Here is a 19,235-nt window from a genome sequence, read left to right on the forward strand (position 1 = left end):
TTGCCTTGCAACAATCTGGTTATGTTTCACATGGAAATTCTAATCAATGTTGCCCATTTCCCATATTTAGCACATTTCCTCAGGTTCAACACAGAAAAATGATCAGATTTTTTAAAACACTCTGACCCACTGAGCTAAACCTGTGAAGGACTCAGGGCATGTTGGGTAACCAGTTTCCCTCCATCCCCTCCTCCAGAGAGCTGAAAGCCCGGGCTTTAACAAAGAGCTGGCAAACTGAGGATTGACTGGCAGCAGCATTCATTTCCTTCTTGCTACTCTGAGAATCTCCTGAATAGAGGAGCTACTGCTTTTACATCTTTTGTCTGAGACCTGCTGCACACAGGAACTTCACTAAAGCACCAACTGGAAATAGGAGTTCCAGCTCTTGTGGTGTAATCACAGAGAAAACGTTGCTTTCTTTTCTTAGATGTCCAACCTCTTTAAATGCTACGCTCGTTTTTATTTTGACTCATCTGCCAGGCTATCATATGGTCTCAAATCATTTTGTGAGTAAAAATTGGCAAGCTTTTTAGTTTTAATGTAGGCTGTGTTACTAAATACGTCTTTACACCAACATGTATATTTGACTTTATACAAACTCCTGTAACAGGATCCATAAATATCAGAGTTCTACTACGCATGAGAAACCACCTAAATGACCTTTTAGGCACATAAAGATTAAATAGTTTTGATGCAAACAGATGAGTTTTTTTTAGTAAACCAGTTCCTGTTTGTTAAGCATGCTGAGGGGGCTCTTTGAGCAGCAAATAGACATGAATGAGGCTGCTTTAACGGGGCGGCAGCAGACAGGCTCTCTCACACTCCCTTTCATGCCTCGGCCTCGTCTGCCCTCGAGGCTGTCAGAGAAAGAAAAAAGGGAAACTGATGTATGGTTTCTCTTTGAAGTGAGTCAAAGGGAACCACAGAGATTGTGACTTCTTGTGTGTTTTTCTTCTTGCTGTAGGGTAAATTTAAAGTGTGACTATTTTTGCATCCAGTGCTGCTGTTTGCAGGGTGTCTGTAAATACTTAGAGGCTTCAAGCTTTCGCCTCCTTGAACTGGGAACTGTACATCCGTAAAGTGAGCGCAGTTTCATTTTCTTTTGTTTCTAAAGCAATAAAAGCTTTTATTCTTTTCTAAAGATGTGTCATGTGAGAGATGTAATGTATGGTAGGCAGTAACTAACCAATGGTTGGAATGGATGTAGTTTGGCATCAGTCCTTGTCTGTTCCTTTTAAACTGTTGACCTGTTGAGTCCAAGTGGAAATTTAGCGATGCGACACTATGCTTCTGGGACACGTCTCTGCTTTATGTCTGGTGGAAACACACATCGACTCTAACGGCGGCTATTGGCTGTGTATTACGCGATGAATATGCACCCAGTGGAAAGCGCAGTATTTCAAAACAATGATAGGATGGGTAGGGCTTGGTAATATAGAAAAAAAAGCTTATCAGTAAAAAAATTATATCCATCGATATCAATAATTATTGAAAACTATATAAAAAATGTGGAAAATGTATTTTAGGTGCAGCCCTGGCCGTTTTATGACATCACTTTAGACTTGGTTTTTGTCAATTCTCTGCAAATTTCGCAAACCACCGTTGTTTCTTTTTTGTCAGACTTGTAAGAACGGAAATCCTGCCCGACTGGTGAACTACTGTAACATTTTTCCAGGAAATTTCCCACCACCTCTCTTTGTTGTAAGTTGCAGCATCATGTTTAAGTTACCTTGCTGTCTGTTTAGATTTAAGAGGGGAGGGCTTGGTGACGGAGCGTGCCTGGGTCTGTGTTTTTGATTAGTTGGGTGTAAGTATGAAGCTAGTATGAAGCATTAGTTGGTTAATGAAGCTACCAGTTAGTCTATACTGGTGAAAGAATGGAGCATTCCTATCGACATTTTTAGTGATCCAGTTTTTTTCTATTGCACAAGTCTATCAATATACATCGTTATTGAGTAATTGTCCAGCCCTAATCATGGGCTTTATGTTAACACTTATATGTTATTTAATGGTTCTCAGGCAAAGTTTTAAGCACCCTAATAAGATATTGAATGTGCTGTTGAACAAACTTCCAGAACATGTCAAGCTCAGCAATTCAGATCAGGTCAGATGGGAAATCAAACATGGGAGCCATGTAAAGTAGAAAAGCAGGGATGTGAGAGGCAGAAGAGTCCATTGTCACAAAGTCGCACCAGCGCTCAGACTAGCCAAGAGGCTGCCTGTTTAAACCAGCCGAAGGAGCAGTCTAAACAGACTAAAGCACTGAGCTGACAGAGGAAACAGCAGAATGAGACACATGACTGCATTGTTCAAGTATATTCTTTAATGCATTATTCAAGACTCCATATTTAAATTGTTGAATGGGGCGCTAATTGTGGCCTATTTACTAATTCCACTTCAGTAAATGCATAATCATCATCAAACTTTTTTATTTTTACGCCTGAATTGGTTCTAAATGGTCGCATTAATAAAACGTTAAACATAAAATGGTAAAATAAATAAATAAATAAAATAAAAAGAAGGAAAGAAAGAGGTAAATGGTTCATATTTATTTGACGCCTTGTAGGGTTCTATAAGCCCCCCAAAGTGCTTTACAAAACAAACAGTGGTGATGGGCAAAAATGCAGCCACAGTTGCTCTGGAGCACACTGACAGAGGCAAGGCTGCCAAGCACAAGCACCACCAGTTCCTCCAACCTCCACCTTTGGTTTTCAGTCTGGTTCGAGGAACAGCCAGGAGGTTTTCAGATGTGGATCTAAGGTTCCGAGAGGTGGTGTGTGGGGATAAAAGCTCAGATAGGTAGCTTGGAGCCTGGTTGTTAAGAGCTCTATAGGTCAGCACTAAAACTTTAAACTGTATTCTATATTCTACCGGGAGCCAGTGGAGGGACTGTAAACCCGGAGTGATGTGAGCTCGTCTGCTGGATTTGGTTAGGAGTCTGGCTGCTGCATTTTGGATGGCTTGAAGGCGTGAGAGGGAGGTTTTGCTGAGACCAGTAAAAAGAGCGTTACAGTAGTCTAAGCGTGATGACACAAAGGTGAGAAGTGTCTTGCCCAAGGACATGACTATGACAGACAGAGCAGGACTCAAACCTGCAACCCTCCCGTAACAGGTCGGGCACTAAACTCCCCTCCCACCATTCTGAAATGTTAGAAAGTATCACACTGCATCAACAACCTGCTGGAGGGTCAAAATTCCCAATTCTAAAAATGTTATTGAGGACCACACCTTAGACATGCCTGATCTAGGGGAGATTATACAGACTGCTGGAACAAGAAAAGGTGTAGTTTGGTACGTGAACTGTTGGTACTCTGGCTGTTTTGAACTGGGCAGACACAGTGCGACATTTCTACTCGTAGCGTTTCTTGGTTGAAGGTTGAAGGTCTCGGTTAAACTGAACTAGACTTTTCGGTGACTTTATTGTGGTGCTTTTGTCTTATTCCAGAGTGTGTATTACTTGGGTATCAAACTGCAGTTCTACTTCCTGCTACCTGTATTTCCTAACCCCAACTCGACTTCATGCTGACAGGCTGCTGTTACCGCAGATTATTTAGTTTGTATGTTTTGAAGGTCTTGAAGTTTGGTTGGATTGCTGATTTACTGTGAGAGGGAGAAACCTGAGCTCTTCTCAGCCCTTTTGGAGCTGATTGCATGATTTAATTGGCATGAAGGTCATTAGACCTCATGCTGTGATAAGAGACTCAAAGAGCTGAACAAGACAAAAAGGCATTTATAAGTGGCTGTGTGCACTATAGGCATTCTGGAGTGAAACAGAAACATTTTTATGTGTGAAAGAAAATATACCGTAAATCCTCTAATACAGGCCTGTATTCAATTAACATCCGGGTCTCATATTTTGGCCGGAGTCGGCGGAGGTGAATAATGGCCGTTTTTTTATTGTGGCCGGGTGTAATGTGGTAACAAGCATGTACGGGGGGCGGTTGTGTCATCCGTCTCACTTTTGATTTGCCAGTGATAGACCGCGAGGGTAACTTTAACCGTGCGGAGACGAAGAGGAGGCGAAAATTTGATATCAAGTTCAAAGAGAACGTGCTGATTATGCTGCAGAACACTCTGGGGAGCAGTAGGGGTCGTATGAACTAGTCGACTTCACTATAATGACTTTTTATGCCTGTCATCGACTAGTCGCTGTCACGTGATAATGACCGGCAAGATGCAGCCCTCGGAAAAGACAGCAGCCTGCTGTCAGCAGGTGACAAGCTCCTGCGCACGGGGGGGGGGGGGGGGGGGGGGGGGGGGGGCAACGCGCTGTGCCAGAGCGTCGGTACTGACACGCGATCGTTCATGTCGGCTCATTTCCTTTAATGTTTTCTGTCTTTTATTTGCACCTGATGTGTTTCACTGCTGTGGAGCGGGGCACATCACCTTGTCCTCCGGTGACGCACCGATCACTGATGCGGCCGGCGAGCACTCTGCTGTTTTTGTGGTCGGTAGATCTTTTAGAACTACAGTTCAAAGGTAACTCATGAGGTGAATATATATGAACCCAGGTAGCAGTTTTTCTTTAGGATTGAGAGGAGATGCAGGAAGATAATAAACAGGCAGGACAGAAAACAAGTTAGTTTTTGTACCTGGTGGTTGCAACAAACAGACACCATTGAAGGTAATCAGAAGTGAGGAACAGAAAATGAAATAATTATTTTAATGTTTAGAGCAGCAGGAACTCCGAGAGGCTGCAGGCGCATCAGTGAGTTTGCGGCCGCTGCGCAGGGGGAGGGGGGAGAGGGCTGAAGCAGGGGGAGAGGGCTGAAGTAGAAACTACCGTTGTTAAAAGAAATGTGTTTAACTTTGAAAATGTGGGCGCAATTTTAATTTGTTAAAAACTCCAGCGACCCATTAGTTCATTTTTCTCAAATAGAAATTGAGGCCTGCCTCTAATTCTGGCCCTCCTTCCAATAAAGGCCTGGAGCTTGATGAGCTTGAGTCAAATACAGGCCCGGGCCTGTATTAGAGGATTTACGGTACACAGAAATGAGGCAGTAAAGGTGAAAAACCTAAAGACATCAGACAAAATTAAAAATGATTTTCTTTTCATTTCATTCTGTAATGTAAAATATTTTTGTAAAAGTCACTCACCGTTGTGTAATGCCATAAAAACTTAACAAACAAGTGCATGTTTATCTCCGCTTTTACCCAATTTCATGCCCAGATCAACTTATGGTGATAAATGATAGTTTTAGAAGTTTAGGTCAACAACATTGTGCCCAAAACTGATCCTCACATCTAGAATTACTCCTGACCGTTATGCAAGTCTGATCTGCAACTACAGCAAACGCTTGGTTGAAGTCATTGCTGCCAAAGGAGGTTCAACCAGTTATCCATCCATCCAGGCCTGTGAGCTGCTAATGAGGTTTATTTATGCAGTGCATGTTTGCATGGTGTGTTCAGTATAGACAGACATGGAAACATAATTATTTGTGTGACGTTAGTTTAAGCAAACTGTGATGGTTTATTATTGTTACTTAGATGAACTTCCAAGGGGTTTGCTTGCAACGGCATCATCACTATTGTGCTCTTAGACTTTTGAAAACCTCCCTCTAATGGAGGGCTCGGTGGATGCTAGTTTCTGCAGCATCTTCCTGGACTGAACATGGCTGTAGCATGTTTACGTTTACTACAGTGTGAGAATGTGTTAAAGCTCAGACAGACGCCTGGGTACATGTGTCTTTTCCACTTGAAAGAGGCAAGCAACAGCCAACCAGACAGGCATGTCTGAAGAACCAGTAGCACTGCTCCAAGACTGTTGCATGTGTTTTTATCATCCCATCAAAACATTAGAGACCCCTATTCCCTTTTCTGCTCTGTTCGTTGTTTTAAGGCTATATTCTATTTCCTCAGTTTTCCCTGAATTCTCGTGTGCTAACGAATACGACTAAATCATTTATTGGAGGAGAATCATCCTGAGTGTTTAACATAAGCATTTTATTTTAGATTTTCTAAACCTTACGGCGATTTACATCCACATGTCTGTCAAACATAAGATTTTCTCATTAGCTGTGATTTGTCTGTCCTCTGTCCCTCAGGTTTAGACGCAGAGCTGTACTATGTTCGAAATGACATGGTGAGCCATTACGCGCTGTCTTTCAACATGCCTGTGCCAACGGAGACCAACAGCCTTTACTTTACCTGGTATTCCAAGTCCAAGGTAGAGTTCAGCTTCTCTCTGACTCACTCACATATGTGTATAACTGAACTGTAAATGCAGATTTTTTTATTTTCAAAGGTTGACTACCGGCTTGCGTTCTTCATAGAAAACCCTGTTGCCTTGAGCCCTCCGTCAGCTAACATCTCCAGTCAGGGAGAGATGCCTCGTCTTCCCTCTGGTCTGTCTGATATTCATGTTTTTGTTTTTTTACCACCCTGTCTTACACGAGTCAAGTTTGTCCATTTTCAGAATTATGATTATATTTAACCTGTGTTAAACCTGCAGTAGAGCAACAGCTGAAAGCTCTTTTTCTCTGGTTTTCTCTGCCACTTCCATCCTGCTAACAAAATCGGACCCAGACTTTACGACACAGTTCACTTTGGTCTGAAAAAACTCAGTAAAACACACAAGAGACGTCTGACCCTTTAACCAAATAAATGCAGAATAGTAGGAAGTCCGTTAGGATTTTAGACACAAGTGAGTGGGTGTGATGTAAGTGTGAGCTGTGCGTTCACACATTAGTCATGATGCTGCACGTTACACTGTGGTATATTTAGCATAAAGTTGCAATAAATGGTAAAAACATGGTGGTGAGGTAGTGAATGATTTAATTCACAGTTGACTAATTAGTACAATTATTTCATTTTGATTAACTGATCATTCAACGTTTATTTTAGTCCAGTATAAAGCTGGGCAACTGGAGAAATTATTCAACCGTTAGCGATTGGCCGAGCCCTTCGCCGAACCTTTTTTTTATGAGCAACATGTATATTATGCCAATGAATTAGTCTTGTGGATGGGACATTGTAAACTTCCACGTCAAATCAGCATCTGGTTTACAACACTTGTTCTATGTAAATACACAATAGGTAAATACACAAAAGGGTCACGGTGTGAAAATGTAACCTCACGGTTATTGTGACCAAAATTACCACGGTTTTCGGTATTATCGCGGTATTTTTTTTAAACGTGCTACATTTTCACACAATTAAATAAACCCTGTATGTCAGGAAATATTGTCCTCAGTTTGTGTCTAAATTTAGCCTAAAATGTGTTATTTTGTAATTATGTTGTTTATTTGTTTACATTTTTTCCCCTTTAGTCTTTAAAATACCAATATTTGCCCATAACTTCTTATTTTTTGTCTGTTTGATGTCATCATTTTAAAAATATTAGATCAGATGATACTCAGTACTCAAGTAGCCTTCTAATCAGGTACTTTTTTACCCTTACTTGAGTAATAAACCCTATATCTGGAAAATATTGTCCTCGGTTTGTGTTCTTCCAGTGAGCTTTGCAGATGTGGGAAAATGTCATCAGGCAGTAATCACTGTTAAATTCATAATTATTCTCGGAGAGAGACCAACTCTTATCTGCCCCTGGGAGTCCCGTAATGCATAGCGTCATTTCAACATGGCCGTGTCCGCGACACGGTTTATATGCAGGTAGCGGCGCTGCGGCTGCTTTATATAGCGACTCGTTGCATTCTCCCTCAACCCAAATCCTCGGATCACGCATTTTAGCTAAAACGCTAACGTTAGCTTGCCTTGCGTTGACTGTAGAGTTGTGGGTGATGGTCACGCAGATGTGTCATGAGATTTGAAGCGTTGCTGCCTTTCACAGACACTTTTTCTGCACGTGCTGCGAACAGGATAGCCGTCTTCTATCAACTGTCCCTCGGCATTCTTCAAATATCCCACAAATGCCCGTACTTCCCACTTTGTCTTCGTTGAGGGATAATAAATGTCCTGAGCGCTGCCGTCTCCTCCTTTGGCCATTATTTCAGCTTTAGCTTCAAGAAAGTTTTGGTTGTAAACAACAAAGTGCGCATGTGCCGCCGGCAACTTCAGCAGATGATACGGTGGCTGGTAAGGGTCACCGCGCCTACACCGCAGCCACGGTAACCCACCAAGATAATATAGTTTTTTAAAAAACAAGACGGTTATTATTATTGTCAACTTTTTTACCAGGGTTTACGCTACACCGGTTACCGTGACAACCCTAACACATAATTTGAAAGCTAGGATTCTTGTGATTACATTGATATATTTCAAGTCGACCTTGATTGTAGACACAGTAAGCGCTTTTGTCAAATCTCTCAGAAGTTCATAATAATGTATAACTTACTGTTGCTGCTGCCTCTTGGCCAGATCGTTGTAAATGAGAATGAGTTCTCAATCGACTGAGCAGGTTAAATAAAAGTTACATAAAATAAATAAATTAAAAATACCATTTGACGTCACATATCATTGACACAACAGTGTCATCTCAACAAGAATAGATTTTTTACATTCGTGTGTGTGTGTGTGTGTGTGTGTGTGTGTGTGTGTGTGTGTGTGTGTGTGTGTGTGTTCTCTCACCAGTCTTTCGAGTGGACATGGACTGCTCAGGCAAACTAGATGAAGAGGCATTTTTAACGATGCAGCTCAACCTGACGAGTCACGTCAACTACACAGTGCTCAACTTCAAGAGGAGGAAAATGTGCTACAAAAGTAAGAAAACCTACGTCAACAGTCAGGTTGTTTATCATCTCTTCATGCAGCGTTCTTACTGAGGACGAGGAAACACTGTTTACTGTTACTTTTGTCTGCAGAGTTTCAGATTTTCTAAAAGCATATAGATGCATACTATACTACTGTAGCGTTGATTGACTGTATTAAATGATCAATAAGATGTGATATTCCATATAAATTAGGGCTGCACAATATATCGCAAATATGTCGTTATCGCGATATCAGCATGCACAATATGCATATCGCAAAGAACAGATAAATATCGCAATGAATGATCAGTTCAAATGTTTTCTACACATAATGCATTCTGTCATTCAAGAATGATGTTTTTTTTTAAACAAATCAAGTAGAGCTCTTCACCCATTTGGCCAATCGGGTGGGTTCTCATAGGTTAGACGCCCGCCCCCGAGGCGGACGTCACTTCAATTAGATGGTTAGTAAACACTTGAGTTAGCTTCGTTAGCTCTTTTTGCTGAATCTGCTTTCCCCGGGATCCACGGATTGCCTTTTCTTGTTCATTTTATTTTTCCCTTTCCTCACATCTCTTGCTTTTCTCATTTTTATGATTTTTTAATTTTTTTGTTTTTGATCATTTTTGTTCCTGAGTTAAGTTTTTATTTATCGCAAGTAATATCGTCATCGCAATATTAATCATTGTTACCGAATATCGCAGGGTTTCCTAATATCGTGCACCCCTAATATAAATATGAAATATCAACCTGATTGGTCTTTGAATGTTTAATCAGAAGACTTTAGTTTCTTTGACTATTCAGGGAACACACACTTCATATTATTCCAGTCAGTCAAGAATAAAAATGATTTTTCATTCTATTTTCTAAGCTAAATGATTGTACAAGGTGCAGTTTCACCAGTGTGTGATGATGACTAATGGTACTTCACTTTAATAGCAGATATAATAATTATCATCATATCTGGTGTAGACTACTTCCCAAACAGCCTGTGCTCAGAGAAATAAGACAACGTCCTTCAGGACTGATGAGCAAACAGCTAGTCCATTAGCAACCAAGACAGATCTCCCAACACATTCTCACACCCAAAGCGTCGAAAAATGACGTTTCGGGCGTCAGGAGAGGACGCACTGTCCCAGAGCGTCGATATCCGACGCCCGCGGTGAGATGGGCATTTGACCGACTTCTTAACTACTTAATCCTCCCCTCACCCCCATGCTAACTTTAACCAGCTGGCACATGCAAAGCTTAATTGTAAATTACTAAATTAAGGTTAGGATGAGGGTGAGGGGAAGGCTTAAATCGCTAGAGGTTTGAGGAATAATGTCCTTGTCACCACGGGCATCAAATACGGACGCCCGCGGTGACACGTGTTCCTGACGCGCTGGGGCACCCTGAATCATCATATTTTCACGCTTGGTCACACGTCATTTTTCCACGCTTTGAGTGTGAGAATGTGTTGGATTTCCACTCTTAAATTTCACAGCAGTTCACGTAACATTTTATAAATCTTTACACCACTGACAATTTCACTTTACAGTTGTTTTGGCAGAAGTATTAAGAGGCTTTTGTGGGACTTGACCCTGGATGCGCCAAAGGGGCTGCTGCTAGTATCTCACTGTACTCACATTAGCTGTTAGCTTGTTGGTGTTGAAGGACAAAAACAAAGTTTCTCCAAACAGAGGCTGTGTTTGAGTTTATTTACATGGAAACATGCTTCAACGTTGTCAAAATGCCAATTTAACAAAAGTTAATGTCGTTTTCTTTCCGTTTCTTTGAACAGGATTAGATTCAGATCTGAAGATGCCCTCCGTTAATGGAACCGCTCCACCGAGTGGCTGTAAGTAACTTCACCTCTGCCTGCTAACACCTAGCCTAAAGGACATGATGTATCGGACCAGTTTATAAGCAAATTTTATTGTTTCACTGTGCGGAAAGACTTCTTCAAGCTGCACCCTCTCAGATCCCCCACCCCCCACCCCCAGTCTTTGAGTGTCAGCCTTTGTCCTGCGGGATTCATGCAGACTTTGTTACTGGGCCTGCAGACTCAGAGTACCATTAGTAGGCCCATCTCCCTTCTGCTTGGGTAGGCCAGAGGAACCTGAGGTCCTCTGAGCCTTTTAGGGGGGTGATGAGAGAAGCTTTCAGCCTCTAGATACTTGATGCATCCACTACAACTCTGACCTCCATCTGCAGCCAAACGTGTTCCTTCTTCATGTCTTTCCTCTCTGCTGAGCATCATTAAACAATGTTTTTTAGATTTGCTCCTTTCTTTGCTAACACGAGTCTTGTTTCGATCAGTTGATGGAGTTCCCACCCCCACCACCTCCACCCAGGTCTTCTACATCAGTGTGAGCGTCTGCTGCATCGTCATCTTTCTTGTTGCCATCATCCTGGCCATCCTCCACCTTCACAGCGTGAAGAGAGTGGAGATGGAAGACAGGTTGGACCAATTTCTTGTCTGGTTGTTCGTTTTTTTTTATTAGCTGTGAACTGCTCCTGATTCTCTCTGGTTCTGTGTGTTGTGTGTCAGTGTGAGCGACAGTGGAAGTTCACAGGGTCTGTCTCAACCATCCACACAGACCACACAGTACCTGAGGGCCGACACTCCTAACAATGCAGCTTCCGTCACCAGTAAGACTTTTTTTTATCTTCCCACTCTCACTTTTGTTAAAACCATTAAACCTGATGCTAAATCACATCTTGCAGATGCTTTTTTGAGCCTCATACATGACTGAATAATCTATTTAGGTGTATTGGTATCATAAGACTGTAAGAAGAAGCACAGCTCTTGAAGTTGCTCCGGTCCTGTGACCCGTTAAGTGTCTAGGCGATGAGTGAATGACTTCACCATGTGCTTTGCATCAGGCAGCAATTCATGTTAAATAAAGCAGTCTTCTATGCTGAAACTGGGTGGATGTGATCAACGCTAATTTGATGCAATCCTAGAAAAGGTTAGCATGTAACACAGTTATGCTTGGAGCTAAATATGAGCAACATTTCATTTTCATTTATTTATTTTATTTTGTGACATGCACATCCTCGGTCTCACCAACAAAGCAAGCCATAAACTTTAGACACTTTTGTGTCCACATCTCCAGTCACTTCAAGGAGATATTATACCGTTACCATGTACGTGTCCAAAAGGGAGTAGGGAGAAGTATAAGCAGGGTCCGAAATTAACACTCGCCAAATGCGAGTAAATTGCTCCATTTGGCGAGTAAATGTTTGCACCAAATTAGTTATGTTTATCAGTCATCTTCCATGGATCTCTGATACTCCTCCCGCTGCATGCAACGTACACAAACGTACGCGAAACGTGAGCGCAGCATCCAACGTCATTTCCACCTATCCCATTCAATCAGTTTATCAAGTTAGCAGTTAGCTTCATGTTAAAACTAGCGGTGAAATGTGGCGGTTTTTAACTGGAGTCAGCCAGCCTTCCAAAGGAAAACTCGTCGAACTGGAAGAAAAGCCACCAGGACCAGTGGCAACCAGAAGATTTTGTGAAAAGTGGCGAACTGGAGATGGCGGAGTCGTGAGACAATGGCTACATTATGATGGCCACGTAGCGTTGCTGCCTTTCACAGACAACTGTCCCTCGGCATTCTTCAAATATCCAAAAAATGCCCGTACTTCCGAATTTGTCTTCTTTGAGGGATAATAAATGTCCCGAGTGCTGCCGTCTCCTCCTGCCATTATTTCAGCTTTAGCTTAAAGAAAGTTTTGGTCGTAAACAACAAAGTGCGCATGTGCCGCCGGCAACTTCCAGATGATACGGTGGCTGGTAAGGGTCATCGCGCCTACACCGCAGCCACGGTAATCCACCGAGATAATATATATATTTTTTTTAAAAACAAGACGGTTATTATTATTGTCAACTTTTTTACCGGGGTTTACCGCTACACCGGTTACCGTGGCAACCCTAGCCCTGACACACTTTCAGATGTTCTCATGGTGCAGCTGTGTTCTCCAGAGATCAAGGACTAGGACCCAAATGAGGCTGTAATGCTTTGGCACAAAGACGGTGTCAGAAGCAGGAGGCCAGACTTCATGGACAGAGAAAACAAGGAGTCTGACTAGATTTCAATGAAAGAGTTCATAAAAACATCTCTAAAAATAAATAAATAAATAGTAAAAATGACAAAATAGTTGTTTTTCTTATTAATTGATGTTTTAATTATTTTGTCACTCTGTTTGGAATCAACATAATATAGAATTACATGCTTTAGGTAGATCTAAATCATTTAGGATTTTGACCGGTAAAAAATATGCTTGGCAGGTAGATTTTCATCATCTACCGGCCAACTTGGCCGGTGAGTAAAACATTTAATTTCGGACCCTGAGTATAAGCGTATACGATCCTACCCCGTCATTACCAGTTTGGTTTGTACACAAAATAATATAACCTTCACCACAAAGTAAAATGAATTGGAACATCATTTGCTTTTTCCTCAAGATCATTTTTAATCCTGAATGTCAGCGTTTTGGTTTTATAACCGATGTCAGGGAGTTTATCAGGGGAACTTATTGGGAACTTTTGGTGCCGTTATCCTTTCTGCAGGAGTTGTTGCCCGTCAGCCACAAAGTGCCCCCCCCCCCCCCCCCTCCAGTGTAAACAGGGTTGTTGCTAACAGAATCATGCTTCATTAGTTCACCTGCCTCTCATCAGATAACTGAGGTCACAGATCAAGTGAGAAATGAAGTTGTTTTTTTTTCCTCCTTTTTCTTGAACATCATTTGCAGCTTCAGGCTGCCCTCTGCTGGCGTTTGGATTAGTTGCAGGTGAAAGGGACTCAAATGTATTTTTTTTCTCACTCATCACTGGAAATAACTTGCTGTCAGCAGAGGTATTTTGCTTTAAAGGGCATTTTGAAGAGTGTTTCTGTGTAAATGGATTCCTGAACCACCTGTGTTCTGGGTTTTGTAGAGACTTGTGTTAAAATGTTTTATAAATCTTATCAGCTCTCCAGGCCTGCATGCCCCATGTCCCTCACTTAACAATTAGGATGAACGTGTATTAAATCTGACCTACAGATGTCCAGAAACCACGAAAACTACAAGTCCCAGTGTACACTGGAGCAGGCAGCTCCTCCGCTCAGCTGCTGTTGGAAACGAATCAAACAGCTGACAGTCTCTTGCTATTCATCTCATTTAGAGTTGTGTTCACAGCATTCAAGGACTCACCCGTCTTCACAGTTTACAAATACTGAAACTGAGAAAAACCCAATCAGAAGTAAGATGATCAGGAAGTAAGGCTCCAAATCCTTCCATCTTCAGCTCACTTCTACCTCCTGAAACGGGGGCACCGGAGCTTTTTCCCCCACAGAGATGGACTCACAAGTCATTCACTTCTGCTAGAGACCAATGCACACATGTTGGGGAAAAATGATTGAATGTGGTGTTTAGACTGTTTTATTGATGAACACCTGGGTAAAAGTTATGAAACATGTTTTTATGAATTACTGTAAATCTATCGAAGACTGGAGCCATTTTTAAAACACAGCATTATGCTTTGGAGTGGCTCGTTTGTCAGGTATAACCACTGTGGTGTCTGATTGGAAAGCGGTTACTCAAGACTTTTACACAAAATCAGATGTCCACACAGGGATCTTTGAAAGTGTGAATGTCCTTACTACCGTACTGTACTACTTGCTTAATGGCTTTCTATCATAACCTTGGTGCTACTTAATCAAACAGGTCATTCGTTATCAGTTAGTGTTAAAAATAGCTTTGTTACAACACACACACACACACACACACACACACACACACACACACACACACACACACAAATCTGGCATGCCTCACACATCAGATTATTGCTATAGATCCTAATTTACTAATGAGTAAACAACAGCAATAAATCATGTTGCATCCTGTAATGCGTCTCCATGTGAGAAGCCTGGTCTTGATGAGTCATTTGGAGATGTTCTAAATTCACAGTGACTCTTCCTGCTCTTTGCGTGTCCAGTTACCCCAGCCCAAACATCCCTATGCCTGTCCTTTTTATTTCACCCAGCAGCTTTTCTTTTTCAGCCCAAACCCTGATGGGGAAACAAGCATGCCTGTTTTAATGGATGTATCTGTGAATCAGCAAAAATGTCACTAGTGTTTCACCCATTCATTCATTCAGGCCGTGTTTTAATTATATGTGCTTTTCACCCTAACACCCCCTCTTTCTCCCCTTCCCCAACCCGCCCTCCCCTCTTGCCATCAGACAACCACCCTGGTTCTGCACCCATTCTCCAGCTTGCTGCCTCCTCCTTCCAAAACCCAGGTGTTCCCCCTCATGAAACCAAAAGTAAGTTCACTAAAGAGTCCTAGCTCTCCTGTGCTGTTCTGCTATTTTTTATAGTAACCACCGATTATAAGGTTCCCATGAGCATCAGGGTCAAAGTTGTCCTGTTTAAATTCAGCCTTTTGAAGCTTCTCTTCTCTTAATACTAACCGTCTCTGTGTTTGTGTTCACTTTTAAGCACATTTAAGCTCTTGGATTTTGATTTCTGCATTATGTAAATGGCCAAAAATTCTAACTGAGCAAGGTTGGATTCCTGTTGAGTCTCATCTGCTGCTACCTCAGCTCATGGTCTGCTCTAATCATGTTTGTTTTCTGAGGTCACTTAGCTGGAGCGGCCATCTTTAATGGAGTTGCCTAAAAGATGATCAGTTGTAGATTTACCTGAATGTTTTCTGAGACTTTCACCTGAAACCAGTTGGTTCAGTTCAGTGGTTCATGAGGAACTTAAGCACAAACCGCCTTTTGTCAGCAGGTGATGATGATTATAAGCTGAGAGAAAGAACCAAGAACTCGTCTCTGAAATCACAGTAAATGTAAAGTATACAATTCAGTTCAATTCAAAGATACTTTATTAATCCCAGAGGGAAATTAGAGTTCTGTACTCACAATTCTGAGATCAGACATACATGGGCAAAGACACATGACAAGAATTGGTGACTGTGGTCATTCGCAACCCGAGTCGCGCTACCTTAATAGAGATGAGAGGGGTTTACATGAGGATTGGTTCAGGTGGAGGGAAAAAAGGCACTTCAGAGTTACCCTCCACAGGAGGGCAGCTTTGCTCTGCAAAAAACACCTCAGACAGAAATGCAACAGACTTCAGACATTACACAACATAAGTGTCCACTAGGTGGGGTGATAGGGTTTGGGACTCTCCACACGTCAGTGCATGCAGCCGCGATAAGCACCTCAGTCTGGACAGGGGGAGGAGACCATTGGGTTTAGAGGGCACAGTGACTCCTGGAACAATTCAGTGGCCTTCACAGCTCGCAGTCCCGCCCAGGCTGGGACAGGGAGACAGAGTTGCCATGGCGACGTCAGCATTCGACATTTCTTCTGGGGGGGGAGTATTCGTTTCAGCCTCACATGCTCAAGGGCACCAGATTCAGATAAGAAATTGTTTTGGGGCCAGACAGAGATAATTTCTTCTCTGTCTTAAAGTCCCGCTGGTCCTCAACCTCACAAAATCCATTAATGGCGTAATTAATCGATCCCAATTCGCGCTGATTCATCCACTCGCTCCTTGATCGCATCCATCTTATGTGCCAACGCATGAATCTCAGCCAAAGTTCCAAGTTTACGACTCATCTCGACAATTATATGAGTTTGTGAATTCACAGCGCGGTGTAATCCATCCCTGAGCTCCGGGAAAGAGCCAATATTCCTCGACAGCTCGTTAATTTTCCGGTAAGCCAGGTAACCTCCCAGGCCAAAAGGCAGGAAACCTGACACCAACACCACGAATATCCAGACGTCTTCAGAATCCTCTACTGACAGTTGAGAGAGGCAGATCAGGTTCCACTGTTTCCAGGAGTCCATGATATGCCCAGCTGGCTCTGTCCCAGAGGGGCACCCGGGAGCCCCTACTCCCATTCTCATCGTTGAGAAAATTTTGTCAGTCGCATTGAGAAACCAGCTGACAAGATCCATTTTTAATAATTTCCATTTTCCAGAAAAAATGTAGAAGCGCCAGACAGACAAAGAGCCTTGGGGATAAGATAGGGAAGAGAGGAGGAAAAAAGCGTCTGTACTCTCCAAGAGCCGGAAGAAGGAAAACTAAAGATAAACAGCTACCTAGCTACCTACCTAGCACCGGCCGCACCAGTGCGGTGAAGTCACCGGAGGACGAAACAGGTTATCCGCTCCGCTCCGCAGCAGCAAAACGCATCAGGCACAAATAAAAGACAGAAAGCATAAAAGGATATGAGCCGACAAACGATCGCATGTTAACTTTGTTTTTGAGGTGGCGACACTTTGAGAATGTTACTGTGGCCGTGCTCAGGACGCATCTGTCTGTAGCGCGTCAACAATCAGAGCTCTGCGCCCCTCAGCTCAAAATAATCCCCGGAGAGTCCACATGAATAATGCAATATAAGTAGAACCAGGATCTTTTTCGGGCTTCCCCTGGGTGTAAGCTGAGGGCTTCCAGGGTGGCCTGTCACCCATTGTGGTGAGCCGGGCTCCCTTTAGCTCACCCGTAATTCGGACCCTGCATATAGCACAAATTGGTCGCGTGAGTTGCCGGAACCTAGCAGACAGTTGCCGGAAAGGTCCTTTCAAAATAAGACAGTTCCCGGATCTTGTTTGGCGAGAGCCGGCTCAAATTGAGCCCTGATTCTACCACAAAAATATGGTGCGGAGGAAGCTCAGTAACATGCGCCAAGAGAGTAGATTTAATACGAGTTTTAAAGAAGAAACTCTGGGTGGAGTGAGGTGAGTTAAGGCTCGCTGCAGAAATAAAAACATGGAGCGAGTTTTAATATTTATTATATATTAAAAATTGGTATCGGCATCTGTCTTAAAAAAACCATATTGGTCGGCCACTACTAGTGACGGTACTTTATTACATGTTCACTGTCTCAGCAGTTATTATGTGTTAAGTGTTGATTTGAGCTGCATCAGTCAGGGCATCCGTGGGTCCTTAAAAAGTCTTAAAAAGTCTTAAATTTGCTTTTCCAAATTTAAGGCCTTAAAAATCCTTAAAAAATTTTTAATAATCCTTAAATACAGTTTCCAAAGGTCTTAAATTACCAAAGACCCAATAAACAAGATTATTTTATTTCAATTTTCATGAATTTCTAGTTAGTGTTCAGCATTTTTTGTGTTCGATGTTGGCGTAAGCGGAACCATACACATTCAGTTGGTTATGAAAGGGGGCTTTTTTAGATGAGCACATTAGCTGTTTAAGCTAGTGGGAGATTGCACCATGGGGACGTGCAACTTTTATGGTAACTGGATGGCTAATCCCACGTTCGCAACGTGGTTCTCACCGGTTCCAGGCAATAGCTGGAAATTATAGTTTAAATTTTATTTTAAAAAATAGCTTAAATTTGGTCAAAGTGGCCTTAAAAAGGTCTTAAAAAGTCTTAAATTTGGCTCCCTTCAACCTGCAGATACCCTGATCAGTGTTCATATTAATGTCCTCCTCCTCATGATGGAGCATCAGGCTGAGGGACTTCCGGTGTGCTTTCCTCATGGATGTTTTGGCGGGAACGCTGTGCTGACAACCAACAGGACTTGTTATTGTTTACACAGGCGCCCCAGTTAGACCCAATCTGTGTTTGTTGTTGTTGTTGGCTCCTCCAGCGATGTGTCTAAACATTTATTTAGGACTCCTTTTCAGTTAAAATCATATTGTGTTCACATGTTGAACTCTAGGGGGCAGCATTGACTCTCGTCGTGTTTTTACTAAACCAGACAGTAGAGATTAAAACCCATTACGTCTTTTTCTCCTAAATTAGATGAGAATGCAGACTCATCTGGACTTCTCATGTCATTTTTAATGTAAACATTTTATAAACCAATCAGCTAAATATGCCACTTAATAATAAAGTAATTGTTTATGATGAGTGGTTGGTTTTCACTTAGCCCTGCTGTGTTTCTGTGAGTTTTATGGGTAATTCAGAGTTCAGGCTGGCAGACGAGAACGCCAAATAAGCCGTCTCTCTTCACTGGCGGGCTGTGTACACATGGGAAGTGTTGATATAAAGAGGTTATGTTTGCAATGTTCAGACATGTGGGGAACTTGGTGTGTATGTTTCAGTCCAAACACCCCCGCTTGGCCAGCTGCTGATGACAGCGTGTACGCGACCAGGTTATGTAATAAAGTGCTGTAACACAGGACTTTGCATGAAGTTGCTTTAATGCAACATGCGTGCAAGCCGCTGCACATTTAGTTGAGCCGGTTTCTTGTAAATGCTGGTATTTATGAGAAATCAAAAGAGGGCTTTGAGATGCAGCCTTGGCCGTGAGTTAGAAACTCGACTCTGTCAAAGTTTGTCAGTTCAGTTCAGAAGACTCGTCTTTCACTTTGATACGAGGATCAAGTGTGCCAAACGCAGTTTTTGTTTTTCCTGTGCAGGCTATCCATCTCTTCGTATAGAGAAGAACGACCTGAGGAGTGTAACTCTGACAGAGGCCAAAGCTAAAGTGAAAGACATTGCCATCTCCAGGGACAGGGTGACATTACGGGATGTCCTACATGAAGGTACCTGCTCCACGTGCTCCTCTTTAGGAGACATTCCTGGTATCACTAAATGAATAGTTCCATCACACACTCACCTCGT

At 42.4% G+C, this 19,235-nt stretch overlaps 1 protein-coding gene across 3 annotated transcripts in view; it reads left to right on the plus strand.

Annotated features, from left to right (window-relative positions):
- ryk (receptor like tyrosine kinase) overlaps nucleotides 1–19,235 on the plus strand; it is a 74,193-nt gene that overhangs the window by 23,378 nt on the left and 31,580 nt on the right. For 2 of the 3 annotated variants that reach the window (XM_054749661.2, XM_070545887.1), the window contains exons 2-9: nucleotides 6,045–6,166; nucleotides 6,245–6,344; nucleotides 8,530–8,658; nucleotides 10,432–10,488; nucleotides 10,950–11,091; nucleotides 11,182–11,282; nucleotides 14,869–14,952; nucleotides 19,031–19,156. In XM_054749661.2, the coding sequence (XP_054605636.1) occupies nucleotides 6,045–6,166; nucleotides 6,245–6,344; nucleotides 8,530–8,658; nucleotides 10,432–10,488; nucleotides 10,950–11,091; nucleotides 11,182–11,282; nucleotides 14,869–14,952; nucleotides 19,031–19,156 (861 nt within the window). The remainder of the gene's footprint in view (nucleotides 1–6,044; nucleotides 6,167–6,244; nucleotides 6,345–8,529; nucleotides 8,659–10,431; nucleotides 10,489–10,949; nucleotides 11,092–11,181; nucleotides 11,283–14,868; nucleotides 14,953–19,030; nucleotides 19,157–19,235) is intronic. The other variant, XM_054749662.2, reaches the window with a different exon arrangement.

Source organism: Nothobranchius furzeri, chromosome 16 (assembly GCF_043380555.1).
Source record: "Nothobranchius furzeri strain GRZ-AD chromosome 16, NfurGRZ-RIMD1, whole genome shotgun sequence".
Lineage (NCBI taxonomy): Eukaryota > Metazoa > Chordata > Actinopteri > Cyprinodontiformes > Nothobranchiidae > Nothobranchius > Nothobranchius furzeri.